This window comes from Leopardus geoffroyi, chromosome C1, assembly GCF_018350155.1.
Source record: "Leopardus geoffroyi isolate Oge1 chromosome C1, O.geoffroyi_Oge1_pat1.0, whole genome shotgun sequence".
Classification (NCBI taxonomy): domain Eukaryota; kingdom Metazoa; phylum Chordata; class Mammalia; order Carnivora; family Felidae; genus Leopardus; species Leopardus geoffroyi.
This window is the reverse complement of record NC_059328.1, coordinates 158,234,325-158,249,091: the sequence shown is the minus strand read 5'-3', so window position 1 is coordinate 158,249,091 and position 14,767 is coordinate 158,234,325. Positions and strand designations below refer to the sequence as shown.

Genomic DNA, 14,767 nt, shown 5'->3' with positions numbered 1-14,767 from the left:
AACAAACTTGTTTATCACTGAAAACTAGATTCCCGCTGTGTTGCTAGGGTTCCAGAAACTGGCCAACATATTCTCCATTATCTGCTATGCCTCCCAGGACCTTATCTAATAAAAAGGGAACTAACCAGTAGGAGAAAACATGGTCTAATGATACCAGTGTTTCATTCTACATTTGTAATGATACGAGGCAATTCATCTAACATCTCATTGTGGAAACAGTGCCTTTCCTGGAAAATATCACAAGCAAGGCTTTTGTTTACTCATTCTAGTAGTTTTGGTATCTCATTGCACTTTCCCAAACAGCATTATAAAAATGCCATTGTCTTTGTGGGTGTATGCAAGTAATAAACTGTTTCAACACAATGGCCTTCAAAAGTCATCACTGCCACTCCTGAACTGGGCAGAAATAAAGCAACTAGCTTCCATTTCTGATTGAGCAAACCAACCAAAGGCCCAAGAAGCAGCAGCTCTAGTATGCAAGGACAGGAAAGGATGGATGTTCCAGCTAAAGTAAAAGAGCTAATTCTTCCTTTACTGGCCTTCAAAAAAATCGATTAATTTTTTACTCAGGTGTATTTGACATACAACATTGCATAAGTTGAAGGTGTACAACTGGTTGCTTTGATACATTTATATACGTCTATATGATTACCACCATAGCTTCAGTGACCACCTCCATCATGGCACATAATTATCATTTCTTTTTTATGGTGAGAACACTTAAGATACAGCCTCTTAACAATTCCGAAATATACAATATAGTATTGTTAACTATAATCACTATGTTGTGCATTAGATCTCCAGAACTTTCTCATCTTCCAGCTGCAAGCTTGTACCCTTAAACATCTTCCCAATTCCTCCACCTCTCAGCCTCTAGTAACCACCATTCTACTCTTTATTTCTACATGTTTAGCTTTTATAGATTCCACATATAGGCAATGTCATACAATATTTGTGTTTCTCTGTCTGGCTTATCTCATTGAACATAATGCCCTCAAGGTCCATCCATGTTGTCACAAATGATAGAATTCCCTTCTTTCATATGGTTAAATAATATTCCATTGTATATACATGTATATATACATAGTTTTTTATATATGCTGTGTATGTGTGTGTATACATATATATGTATATACTACATCTTTTTTTCCCATTTATCCATTGATGGGCATTTAGGTTATTTCTATATCTTGGCTATTGTGAATAATGCTGCAATAAACACAAGAATGTGGATATCTCTTCAATATCCTATTTTAAATTCCTTTGTGTATATACTCAGAAACGGGATTTCTGGATCATTCGATAGTTGTCATTTTTAATTTCTTAAGGAACCTCCATACTGATTTCCATAGGGGGTAAACCAGTTTGCATTCTTCTCAACAGTGCACATGGGTTCCCTTTTCTCCAAATCACCACTGACACTTGTTCTTTCTTGTCTTCTTGTGATAGCCATTCTAACAGATGTGAGGTGGTATGTCATTATGGTTTTGATTTGCATTTTCCTGATGATGAGTGATGTTGAGTATCTTTTCATGTACCTGTTGACCATTTGTATGTCTTTTTTAGAAAAACGTCTATTTAGTTTCTCTGCCCTTGGCTTCTCTGCCTCTTTGCTTTATTCAGGACTTCAAAGGATTGAATGAATAATGTCCATCTGCGCTGGTGAGGGTAATCTACAGATTCAAATGCTAATCTCTTCTGGAAACACCACCAATGACATATCCAAAAATAATGCTTTGCCAGCTATCTGGCATCCCTTAGCCCCCTCAAATTGATACATAAAATTAACCATACCACCAATCTCAGACAAAGTCCCTCTGAAACCAGGATAAAAATGAAACAAAGCAAGACCAGTCTATAATTTTGCTCATGCACAGGCAAAAATAAAGTCATTGTGCAAAAATACCAAACATCCCTGTCTCTTGCTATATAAGTGACTATTTCTTTATCCAATCATGAAATTGCTCTGGCTTTCTGACAACATTCAATCTAGAGCAGATGCCTACTTTCTTGAATCCTCTCCCAAATCACCTAATTGAAGCCCACTTCCTATGATAGGTTCATCCTAAAACCCTCTTACTGAGACACCCTGTGGTCCCTACCATGTGTTCTCCCTCACTGCAATGAATAATAAATCAGATTGTTCAACTACAATTGTGTTCTCAGTGGTCTTCTGCTACAGGTCAATGCTACAGGGAAGAAATCCATGCTATGTGTGAATTTTTGTGTTTGAAAACATTACTCTTTAATAGTAAATTAGAGATCACAAAAATCATTGCATTCAGAAAGAAGCAAAATGCAAACAAACCTAATATGAAAACAAATGTATGGAATTGGTGGAGGAACAGAGACGGAAAATGAAAAGAGTAGGTTGGTTGACCATCATTCTCTTCCTTAATAGAGGGTGCCTTACTACAAGTGACCCCAGAGGGAGGGCGGGAAGTAGGGCAAGGGAGAGAGTCTCTAGGCTTGAAGGCCAAAAGGAACTTTAGCTGTCTTCTCCCTTTGGACCAGCTGATGTACAGACTCAGTTTCATATCATTTTCATACTAGTCCCACAAGGTACATCTTATCACCATCACCATCACTGACTTGAATGATGGAGAATTCAGAGCCTGGAGAGAGGTTAAAAAATGTTTTCAACAACATAGAGTGAGACCACAGGATCAGTGAGACTCTGAAGTTCACAGGCAAGACACTACACCACTGGGGTCTAAATGCTGTCAAATATTTGCACACCAGTGGAAAGAAACCTTTTTTTTTTTTTTTTAATTTTTTTTTTCAACGTTTATTTATTTTTGGGACAGAGAGGGACAGAGCATGAACGGGGGAGGGGCAGAGAGAGAGGGAGACACAGAATCGGAAACAGGCTCCAGGCTCTGAGCCATCAGCCCAGAGCCTGACGCGAGGCTCGAACTCACGGACCGCGAGATCGTGACCTGGCTGAAGTCGGACGCTCAACCGACTGCGCCACCCAGGCACCCCGAAAGAAACCTTTTTAAATGAAGAGCTAAGCCAGGAAAAAAATAATTGAAGACTGATTTTTTAAAGTCTTATTTTAAAATTAGGAGACTCAGTATTATAAATATTCTAAAGATTTATTTTCTCATTATCAAAGAATTTCTTTGCTTTCTGAAAAACAAATTTTTGTTAAAATTTCAAAAATGATATAACCAGTGAACATTGCATTCTCTGCATTGAGAATATATTCCCAAAATACTGAGCAAATTTTGTTGTTGAATAAAAGAATTTTGAATCTGCTTCACGTAGTTTTTTTTATCTTTACTGACCTCATAAACTATTTAATTAAATAATATTTCTCACTCTATTTCTTAATGTTGAATTTATCTTTAAAGTTTATTTTTTAAAATCACGTTGATAGATACCATTACACTGATAGTACCTTTGATATGATGTCATGAGAAGGGTACTTTACCTCTGTGGTTTTCCTCCCTAAAATACACAACCCATATCTAATCCTGAGAAAAATATCAAATAAGTCCCACTTTAGGAGACAGCCTGCAAAATAACGGTTCAATACTCCTCAAAACTGTCAAGGTCTTCAAAAACAAGGAAAGTACAAGAAGTTGTGAGAGCCAAGAGGAGCTTAAGGAGAGATAATGAATCAACATAATGTCTTCCCTCTACATCTTCACAATACTTTGCACTGTTAATCTTTGCCAGTATCTCATTTAAAGGGTTTAGTGTTCATTGCCAATCATTACCCAAAATCTATTCATTGGAGTTGCAGATAATTATTTCTCTAGTTTTATAGTATTTTACAAATCAGTAATGGATATTGATTTTTGCTGAATACTTTTTCTGCATCTATCAAAATGATCAAGTTTTTTCACATTGAACAATCATTGCATTCCTGGAATCAACATTGTTCATTATATTTTTTTCATGAACTGCTGAATTATACTTAACATATTTAACAATTTTAAATCTATTTTCAAAAGCAATTATAATTCTATTTTTCTTATATCATTCTTGTTTGTTTTGATGTCAAGTTTACACTTGTTTTGTAAAATGAGTGGGTAGCTGTTCCTCTGGTCCATGCCAGACTCACCATATCCTCGATCTAGGAGTTGCATTTACAAAGAAGCACTGAAGGCTACCCACCAGTATTTAGGTGTAGTTGGTTCAGTACAGTGACCCAAGAATGTCACCTGTTGGTGGTGTAGTGCCAGTGGTTTTTATTTTTACTCATGAAAGAAAGAAAGAAAGGAAGGAAGGAAGGAAGGAAGAAAAGGGAGGGAGGGAGGGAGAGAGGGAGGAAAAACGAGCAGAAAGAACAAATAAATAAAAAGCAACTATCCATTCATCAGATAGAGAAAGCCATAATCAATGGTTTGGCTTTATCTTTCCTAATAATTAGGCTCTTTCATGGAGTTATTAACCAATTAAAAATATGATTTTTAGTGAAGATTTAGATTGTTAGTGAAGGTTATTTCTTGTACAAAATTGTTCTTTCATTTGGCTATTTTGTTTAAGAAGAGAAAAAAATAATTGCAATGATTATTTTGTTTTATAGGGCTATTGGCTGCAGATTGCAATTACCATGTCTGACTCAGTAATTCTTCGCAGTGTGAAGAAATTTGGAGAAGAGAATTATGGTTTTGAGTCAGACAGATTATGTAAGTGGCCCTTTTCTCTTACTGTCTCTTATATAAAAAGAGGTTAGAACAAAAGTAGACAAGCTAGTGAAGTTTCAAGGGGCAGAGAAAAATCAACAATATGTAGAACCATTACGGGATGCATTTCTTACCCACAAATCGGTAGTTCTCTCCAGAATCCGTGTTATGGAATGTCTGAAAGTGCTAAGTACAAATGCACAAAGTGTGGGTAAATGAAAGTATCTCCTCTACAAATATCTCTTTTTTAGTAGAGTAGGGTTCCAGCATTGGTTATTATTATTGCCTTTATTCAGCTATTATAATTGATTATAGCAGTAATAATTTAGTGAGAAACTATACTAAGACAGTGCTGGTTAGAATGAGACAATGGGAAAGAGGACCTGTAGCACTAGCACCTAACATCTAGTGAGCGCAGGTGATTCCAAGCATTTATTATTTTTTAAACGAATTCTATAATTTTACAGCTTGCAGAAGAAGAAAATTAGACTTGAATAAATTTTTTTAAACTTGGCAAAGATCACATGACTGATAATTGATGGAACCATCATTCTAATCTAGTTCTATCTGATTCCCAAACCCAAGATGTTGATCTCTATCTATACTATAATGCCTCTTTACTCTTACTTACATTAATTAAAATGTCAGGGAATCAGGATTTGCTGTCCCATGGTGGTGGTTGACCTTAGCACCCTGAACTCCTTTCCCTTTGCTTCCCTACACCCATGACCCTGCACCCCCACTTTCACTTCCTACCCTCCATCTGCTCTGACCTAAGCTGAGGAAAATTACATCCAGCTCAATCCTGTGGTTTCTACTGGCATGGGAGTGTCAACATCATCTTATTGTCTAGTTAATTTGTAGTCTTAATTTTAAATAGATAAATTCTGTTGTTCCCAAGGAACCAAACAATAAATATCCATTTTACTTGGTAGTTCAAAAAAATTAGATTTTCTTCAGCTAATTTAAAAATGTTGGTCTCGGGCTGCTAGCATGGCTCAGTGGTCTGAGGGTTGGTCTCAGGGTTAAGGGTCTGACTCTTGATCTCAGCTCAGGTCGTGGTCTCACAGTTCATGAAATCAAGCCCCATGTCAGGCTCCATGTTGACAATGTGGCGCCTGCATGGAATTCTCTCTCTCTCCCTCTCTCTCTGCCCCTCCCTGAATTGTGCATGCTCACACATGGTCTCTCTCTCAAAATAAACAAATAAACTTAAAAAATGTTGGTCTCCAGCTGATGCTCAGAAAATACCAATATCTCATACCTTGTAGAAATATCTAAAAATGTAGTCAAGCCAGTAGTCCTGAACCTGAAAGGGTATCTTGTGTAATATGAGAGACACAGAGAGAGAGAATTAAAAAAAAAGAAAGAAAGAAAGAAAAAAAAAAGCAAATAGTCATTTTGCAATGTTCCATGAATGAAATTAATTTATGGGAATGTTTCCCCAGAGAAAAATTATTAATGACTATGTTTCATTGTGTCATTATTATTAACTGCTTTGTGCATTGTTTTTATCCTGACAGATAACAATGATAAGAATTCAAGGTAAGTGACTGTTTCAACAATGCATCATCTTTTCTAGATTAACTCCCTAATATTCCTTTTAAAGGTACAAAGAGAGATAATATTTTCATGCACATTGTACTTCCTATAAAATGGTATAGGTGATCCATTCTTTTTCTCTTTAAATCATTGCTGTAATTTGAAAAAACAAACAAACAAACAAACAAAGAACATTGCTGTAATTTGATTTCAGAAACCGTTTGGAAGATCCCTTCTGGATTAGGTCCAAATCTCCCCTGTGCACCCAGCAACATCATAGAATTTCTAACCTAAATGGGCAGAGGTGAAGTTGGACAAGTAATATTTCATGAGCACAGGGGAGGTCCCTTAACCCCAAATTCTTTCCATAGGCAAATAGTAGAACCCTAAAATTTAATTGTTAGATATTTCTCTTTAGTTTAAAAGTTTAAATTCTCATATAAAGCAAATGTCAGCTAATCATACATTGGCATGAGAGTAGGATTAGAGAGAGTCTAACTTAGAAGACAGAAGGGAGGTGCTAGGCAAGTTCCTGAAAAAGAAGTGGTAATAAGGCAGAGGTTGAAGCTCTTTAAGAAATTTTAAGTAATTCACAGCAGAGAGGGCTGGTGGATGTGGTAACAGCAGTTTTGGACTAGGAGTAGTAAGGTCAGCCTGGGCCTAGAGGAACCACAATTTCCTCACTGGAGGGAAAAAAGATGAAAATGGGTGTGGGTACAGATAAACAGCAAAGAGAGAATCAACAGGAAGGTTGAGTGAGTTCTTTGGTTTTTAGAGGAGATGAACATTTTCTGTTAGATGTGGTAATGTAGAATGAGAAGATCACAGTGAAAGTCTGAGAAAGCTGTGGAGGGAAATGGAACAGTCTATTATAGACAGATGAAGTACAGTGTTATGGATTGAGTTAAGGATGGAGACCATACTCATTCATTCATTCATTCATTCATTTCATAAATATTAATTAAATGCATACCAGGTGTCAGACACTATTACAGGTACTGAGGATACAGAAAAGAACAAACTGGGCAAAAATCTCTGTCCTTGAGGAGCTTACATTTTAGTGAGGATGACATGATAAGCACCATAAATAAATATAATACATAGCATGGTAGTGATAATCTATCACTGTCTTTCTAAGAAAAAAAAAAGAAGCAAACATGGAATGGAGATATGAAGTGATGTGGGGACAAATTTGAAATTTTAAAGGCTTTGGCCAGGGAGGGTCCCATTGAGAAGGTGACTTTTGAGGGAAAATCTGAAGGAGATGAGGGGGTTGGCCATGCAAGTATCTGAAGAAAGAGCATTCTGTCAGGAGGAAACAACAAGTCCAAATGGTCAGAAGTGAGAATAAATTTGGCATGAACAAAGGTCAGCAAAGAGGCCAGGTTGCTCGGGTGGAGAGAATTGGAGTGCAGTAGAAAGAGACAAGGTCAGAGAGCCAATTGGCCAGACTGTGGAGGGCCTTGGACTTTTCAGCAAAGACTTGGGATTCTACTGTGAGCTGGAGGGGAACGTCAGGGCAGCTGACTGCTAGGCATGGCATGTGTTGGCATCAGTTTACACAGTGAAGAGGTGGTCTTGAACCTCTTCAGGCCCCACAGCCTGGCTTCAGGTGGAGAGGGGCAAACAGTGGATGGATGCAGAGATGAGGGCGTTTCCAAAGATGGAGGTGGGGAAAAGGATTGAGGATGATGGTAAGAGTGTGGTCCAAATGGCTGGCAGTGGGAGCTGGGATGCATAGGGAAGGAAACACAATCTTGATAGGTTTTTAGCAATTGAAAATTAATGAGGGTTTAAGGAACTGCAGATCACAACTGAGATGACAAAATGGTGTAGAAGGAGAAAGGAAGTGACAAAACAGGATGCATCGCCAGTCCCAGAGTGTCAAGGGAGCAGTTTCTGTTGAAAGAAAGGTCCACGGTGTATCCATGAGGGATGACTCAGGTGAAGTAGAGAACCCTGGAGTCGAGAAGGTCAAATATGGGTTAGATATAACATTATGAGAAGTGAAATGAGTAAGAAATACTAAGGAAATATGATTTTATGGGAAGTATAGGAGTTTTTAAAAACTTTTCCATCGTATAGGTACTATTTAATGTAGTTTTAAAATTTTTAAGTGCTAGAAGGAAGCTTTAAAGCAGCTAATCCAACCACCTCCACTTACCCACAAGGAAATGTGATAGAAACAGGCTGAGGGTCAAGGATGAAATCCAATAGTTATTGCTAATATAAACTGGGAGTATAGAGACTTTTCATTTTCTCTCAGTATCTCTCAGAAAAACCTCACTGACTTTCTGCTCAACATGAAATAGAGCTATACCAAAATCTCTAGAAGAGGTAAATCTGAAAAATAAAAGTTTGTTTTTAGGATGCCCGGTTTGGCAAGAATTTCTCAGTCAGTGGGGACTTTATTTCTTACTAAAGGATGACTCATAAAATCACCACCTATGGAGAATTTCTCTTTGTTTTGGAAAGGATGGTCTATAAATCCATATGTTTCTCTCCTCAGGTTACAAGATGAGAAAAAAGGTGACAGCACTCAAGTTAGCTTCTTTCAATTGGTAATAAAATTGTGCTGATTTTTGACATAAATTTTGCAATGGAAAATTGTTCAGATCATGGAGGAGTGTTAAATCTTCAGTCATTGGCAGGTTTTTAAGTACAGTGTTCACGTTTTTAGTCATAAACGTTGTCCATGGGATAACATGCTGAATGGCAATTCGAAATATATTGCTAATTAAACACATAAATCCTATCTGGTAGATCAGAACAGTGTCCTGGAAAATAACCATTAAGCCCATAATTATTATTTTAGTAAGGAAAATTATCACAGTAACTATTATGTATACTTACTCTTATGACATATCTATATAAATTCTATAGTGTAGGTATTTACCCCAAATTTTCACAAGGTAGAGACATTTCTAGGCAAAAATAGGCACTCTTCTTTGTCAGTGTCAGTTCTGGGAGCCAATTTATGCTACTGGTGAATGCCCCACACAATATTTCTACATGGCAATCTCATCAATGCCATTGATCACTTCCCACTTATGTTGTGAATCAATACCTAAGAACTGAGGTCAGTTCTTGAGGTAAAGAGAATGAATTCAGAGACTAGGAAAGAAATAACAAACTAAAAATGTAAGAGTCTACTGTCTTAGATAATTGATATACCACTTATTTTTATATAGTTAGTGAAAACTCTATTGTTCAATGAAGATGATTCCCATAAAATTTGGTGCTGAATACTATTTATCAGAATCTAGTAACTAAAATTAAATAGTCCTCCTACTTCTCCTGCTTTTCACCCATAGATGATCTCTGAATCCTTTGTTTTTCAAGTTTCGATTTTCTTCAGCGACTGACATTTGGCTGATGTTTGTGGGAAGTTTATGTGCATTTCTCCATGGACTATCCCATCCAGCCCTGCTCCTCATTTTTGGCAGAATGACAGATATTTTTATTGACTATGACACTGAATTACAAGAACTCAAGATCCCTGGAAAAGCATGTGTAAACAACACCATAGTATGGATCAACAGCTCCCTTAACCAGAATATGACAAATGGAACGCGTTGTGGGTAGGCTATTTTTTATGTTTAACCTTTTTTGTTTATATGTTGAATTATAATTCAAAATGTGTAAGTGGGATTTTATTAGCTGAACTGGATTGATATCCAACATAGAACAAACAGAAACATAAATTCAACCCATATTTCTACAAATTACTCCCTCCTAAGGTTCTTCCTATCTTACCAGGTTTTTAAATTCTAACAAAAAAATAGAACTGGAAATTGCCTATTAAATGTGACACCCAAATTTAACCACTTGGTAGACTATAGGCTTGAGGATGAACACTACCAATATACTTGGGAAGTGAGCCATGAATTTTATTTGAGTCTTTGTCATGTCTCACATCTCATTTTCAAGACTTTTGTTAGTCACTTAACTACTTTCCATTTCTTAGCTTCTGTGACTGTGGCTAATGTTCCATTTGATCCTCAGCCTTCTTTTTATAATGGGAAATTCATTGTTGTACTACAGGACTTGGAGTAGGGGCCCCTGGTCTCAGTAGTTGAGTTTCTATGCAAGAATTGTGTGATGCTGCAGCAAACAGAAGGGAGCCACGCAGAATTAGCCAGAACTCACCGTGCTACTGTTCATTTTGTGATTAGCCCGAAATCAGTGAGTCCATAGTGTTCAGTGTTGACTCACTATCATAGCATGGACTTTGCAGTGAGCCTCACACTGCTTCAGGGCTAGAACAAGCTCATTTGCATGTATGAAGTCACACACTCAGGTTCAAGAGCCAAGGGCAGGGCACATCTTGCCTTGGAAGACACTTGGAGGGGCTCCCTCGAACAAAATTACATTTTTTACCTTCATCTAAAATTTTTTCTACATGTTTGATTTGTTTTTTTTAATGTTTGTTTATTTATTTTGAGAGAGACAGAGAGAGAAAGAGAGCGGGGGAGGGGAAGACAGAGAGAATCCCAAGCAGGTTCCACGTTGTCTGTGCTGAGCCCACACAGGACTCCATCTCACAAACTGAACCTGAGCCTAAATCAAGAGTTGGATGCTTAACCAACTGAACCCCACCCAGGCACCCCTACATGTTTGATTTAGATTATGAACTAATCCTCCTACATCACTGATACTCTTCCATAATATTATCTACTGTTAGGGTCTTTCATTCACTCATTCATTCAGTCAAAATTTTTTGAACACCAACTACCTATCAGGAACTTTGTAAACCTCAAGGATACAGTGGTTATCTTGAGTCATGGTCCTTATCTTCATGGCATTTAGGTCTAGTCAGTAAAATCATCATTAAATCAAAGACGATTGAAATAAATAGGTAGTAACAACTGGTTAGTGCTTGACAGAAAAATATAGGACAACATACAATGTGCAGAATTACCTTTTAAAAAATAATAATACTCATGAGAAATAAATTTCCTAAAGCCTAAATACATGTTTTTCTTCTAAATTTGGAACAGTTTGCATAAAAGAGTTGCTGTTGTCAATGACAATCTTTTAAAAGTCTTTCATTTATGTTGGAGGACAAAAATGAATTGAGTAGTATGACTACAAAATGTAATGTTAATTGCCTCCCTTTTCGGAAAAAATGCATTCAGACTTATAATATGATGTACATTGACCAAAATCATTAACACTCATGAAGGTAAAATTTTCTAGGGAAAATTCCTGAAGGCATATCTCTTCATGCCTTAATATTTGGAAATAAATGTTAGAGGGGCTAAAATTTGAGACTTATCCACAGTGCCAAGTGCTTATAAATATTTACTAGATGATTTAAAGAATGAATCTACCTTTAACGTCTGCATCACCAACATTCATTAGAAAAGAATTTCCTATGGCTATCCCTTAGTCATACTTTATTCATTCTTACTGGATTATATACTCAAAGGTGAGCACATTGTGCAGAGCAAATAGGGGCTTTCAGAAGTTCACTGGCTTCTGCTGAATTCATGTGATACAAAACATTAAATGGATATTTGTCCTTTTTAAAAATTTCATATGGGTATCTGAACTTGTGTAGATCCCAACCCTTCTCAGGCCTTTTCTTTACTCTTTTGATGAGTTGAATACTTTTTAATTGTGAGTGACTATGGTCACTGATGGGACTACTGTTTATTCTTCTGAGTAAATGTTTGTTTAGCTTTGGCGTTAGTTAAGATCAATGTGAAAATGGACTTGGGTGGGGCAGAAGACAAGGGTGAGGACATTTTCTTACTGTAAGTAGTTAACGTGTCTCCAAAATTACCCAACTCTTTTGCAACTTTCCTTCTTGGAAAAAGCATATCGTTAAAGTAAAATTTCTCTACCTATTATAATAGGTGTACAGGTCTTGGACAGGGTTGCTCCATGATCTTATCAACATAAGCATGCATGTTTATTGGTAGAAGCTGGTTTTACTCTTTCATTTCATTGGTTGGTTTCTACATATGAATTGTAATTCATTGGGTGGAATTTTTAGGCAAAGCCTTCCAAACAGCTCTCAGTGAATAATGCTGAAAAGTATTATGGAACATCAAGCTTCCTTAACAGCTTATCAGAATTTATTTGCTCAGAATAGTCAAATAATATGGCAAAAGAATGAAACATGATGAATGAAGGGAAATCCAAGTAGTCCAAATACCACGGTGCAGCTTATTTTTATTTTCTTTTATCCAATTAAAGTGTAAAAATTCAAACAAAAGCCACAAAGCCCAAAAGTTTTATTGTGGAAGTGACATACCATAATTTCTGCCCTTTTCTTTCTTTTTTTAAAGTTTATTTTTAGTTTTGAGAGAGAGAGAGAGAGAGAGAGAGAGACTAGAGGAAGAACAGAGAGAGAGGGAGAGAGAGAATCCCAAGCAGGCTCTGCGTTGTCAGTGGCAGAGACCAACACAGGACTCGAATTTATGAATCATGAGATCATGACCTGAGGCAAAATCAAGAGACGCTTAACCCACTGAGCCACGCAGGTGTCCATTTCTGCCATTTTCTACTGGTCACATGACCAACCCTGGTACAATTTGAAAAGGAACTATGCAGCAGTGTGGAAACCAAGAGACAAGAATGATTAGGGGCTCTGTAGAGGCTGACTACCACAGCCATTGGGAAATATGATTCTTTATTTCGCCCGCATATGAATGTGTCAAAGTAGAAATCAGCCTGTACCTTCTCTTGGATTTTGGTCTGTTTTCTTAGCAATGTACGTTTCGTGTATGCATTCAAACACTGTGTTGAATTTAAACACTATAAAACCATACAGTTTTTAAAACAGCTTTATTGAGATACATTCACATACCATAAAATTTACCAATTTAAAATGTATAATTCAATGGTTTTCTGTATTTTACAGTTGTGCACCTATCACTACAATCAATTTTAGAATATTTTTAAAAATGTCTATTTATTTTGAGAGAGAGAATGAGAGTGGGCAAGGAGCAGAGAGAGAGAGAGACAGAGAGAGAGAGAGAGAGAGAGAGAGAAAATCCCAAACAGGCTCCAAGCTGTCAGTGCAGAGCCCAACACAGGGCTTGATCCCACAACCGTGAGATCACAATCTGAGCCAAAATCAAGAGTCAGATGCTTAACTGACTGAGTCACCCAGACGCCCCAATTTTAGGACAATTTTATTACCACAGAAAGAAACTTTTAGCTGTCACTCTCCCATCTCCCATCCCCCCTCAGCTCTAGACAACCACTAATCTACTTTCTGGCTCTGTAGATTTGCCTATTCTGGACATTTCATACAACTGGAATCCCACAATATGTGGTCCTTTGTGATTGGCTTCTTTAACCTGGCATAATATTTTCAAGGTTCATCATATTGTAGCATGGATTGGTACAGCTTAGCATGGGTCTATCCTGCAGAGTGCTCCATGTGCACTTAAGGGGAACATGCAGTCTGCTGTTATTGAATGGAATGTTCAAAGGATTTCTGTTAGGTCTATTGGTTTGTGGTATTATTCAAGTCTTCTATTTCTGGTTATTCTATCCAATGCAAAGTATAGAATTGCAATCTCTGACTATTATTATTGAACTACCTATTTCTACTCTTGAATCTGTCAGACTTTGCTTCATGTATTGGGGAACTCTGTTTTTAGATGAATATATGTTTATAATTGTTATAATCTTCTGATTGTTATAATCTTCTGATAGATTGGTCCTTTTATAATTATAAAACATTTATTCCCAATAACAATTTTTAAAAGTTTATTTGGTCTTATATTGGTACAGCCACTCTTGGTTTGTTATGGTTGCTCTTTGCCGTGACATATCGTTTTCCATCCTACTTTTAACTCGTTCATATCTTTGAATCTAAAATGTGTCTCCTGTAGACAGTCTACAGTTGGAGCTTGTTTGTTTGTTTTTTAGACTTATCCAGTCTGACAATCTCTGCTGTTTGATTGGATTATTTAATCCATTACATATAAAACAAACATAGTAGTCTGAAAAGTGGATAAAAGAAGGTTAGAGTTCTCAGGACTCAAATCATGACATGGCTGTGAGTTCCCTGGGTTATTTTTAGGCCTCATATGTACCACACATGGGTGTTGGGAAAGCTGCAATCTGGAAAAACCAGTGAGCACAAACCACAAAGGACTTAATAAAATTCTGCTCTTTCTAGATAGTAGACCACAAAGAGGCAGCCTAACAGAAAAATCTCGGGCAATAACTATATCACTATTCTACTCAAGCCAACACCACAGGAAAATAAAACAAAACAAAAACAAAAAACACTACATAACCTCACACTTACCCACGCTAGCAAAGGTTGAGTTAGGCCTAGACTTCCACCTTTACCAGGTATCACTGAGCCCCTGCTGTGTCTGTCTCCCACCCCACCTCTGTGGTGTCAGTGAAGAATATGTAGAGTTGAAGCACCCCCACTGTAAAGAGAAACCTCTCTCCCTGCCTGCTTGCATGGGATCAGAGGGTGAGGACATTCATCACAACCTCCATGGAAGAGACAATCAAGACATTTTCAGACGAGGGAAATTCAGAGAATTTATTGCCAGCTGACTTACTTAAGAATGGCTAAAGGAAGCTCTTTGAACAGAAAGGAAATAATA

General features: G+C 37.1%; 1 protein-coding gene across 5 annotated transcripts in view; it reads left to right on the top strand.

The window, feature by feature from the left end:
- The window catches only part of ABCB11 (ATP binding cassette subfamily B member 11), a 91,325-nt gene that overhangs the window by 5,568 nt on the left and 70,990 nt on the right, over positions 1-14,767 (top strand). For 2 of the 5 annotated variants that reach the window (XR_006712943.1, XM_045480101.1), the window contains exons 2-5: positions 4,538-4,640; positions 6,161-6,182; positions 8,689-8,740; positions 9,522-9,760. Coding sequence is in view for 4 of the 5 variants with exons in the window: in XM_045480101.1 (XP_045336057.1) it covers positions 4,565-4,640; positions 6,161-6,182; positions 8,689-8,740; positions 9,522-9,760 (389 nt within the window). In the remaining variant the exon portion in view is untranslated. Of the gene's footprint in view, positions 1-4,537; positions 4,641-6,160; positions 6,183-8,688; positions 8,741-9,493; positions 9,761-14,767 lie in introns of those variants that run through there. The other 3 variants (XM_045480104.1, XM_045480102.1, XM_045480103.1) reach the window with 3 other exon arrangements.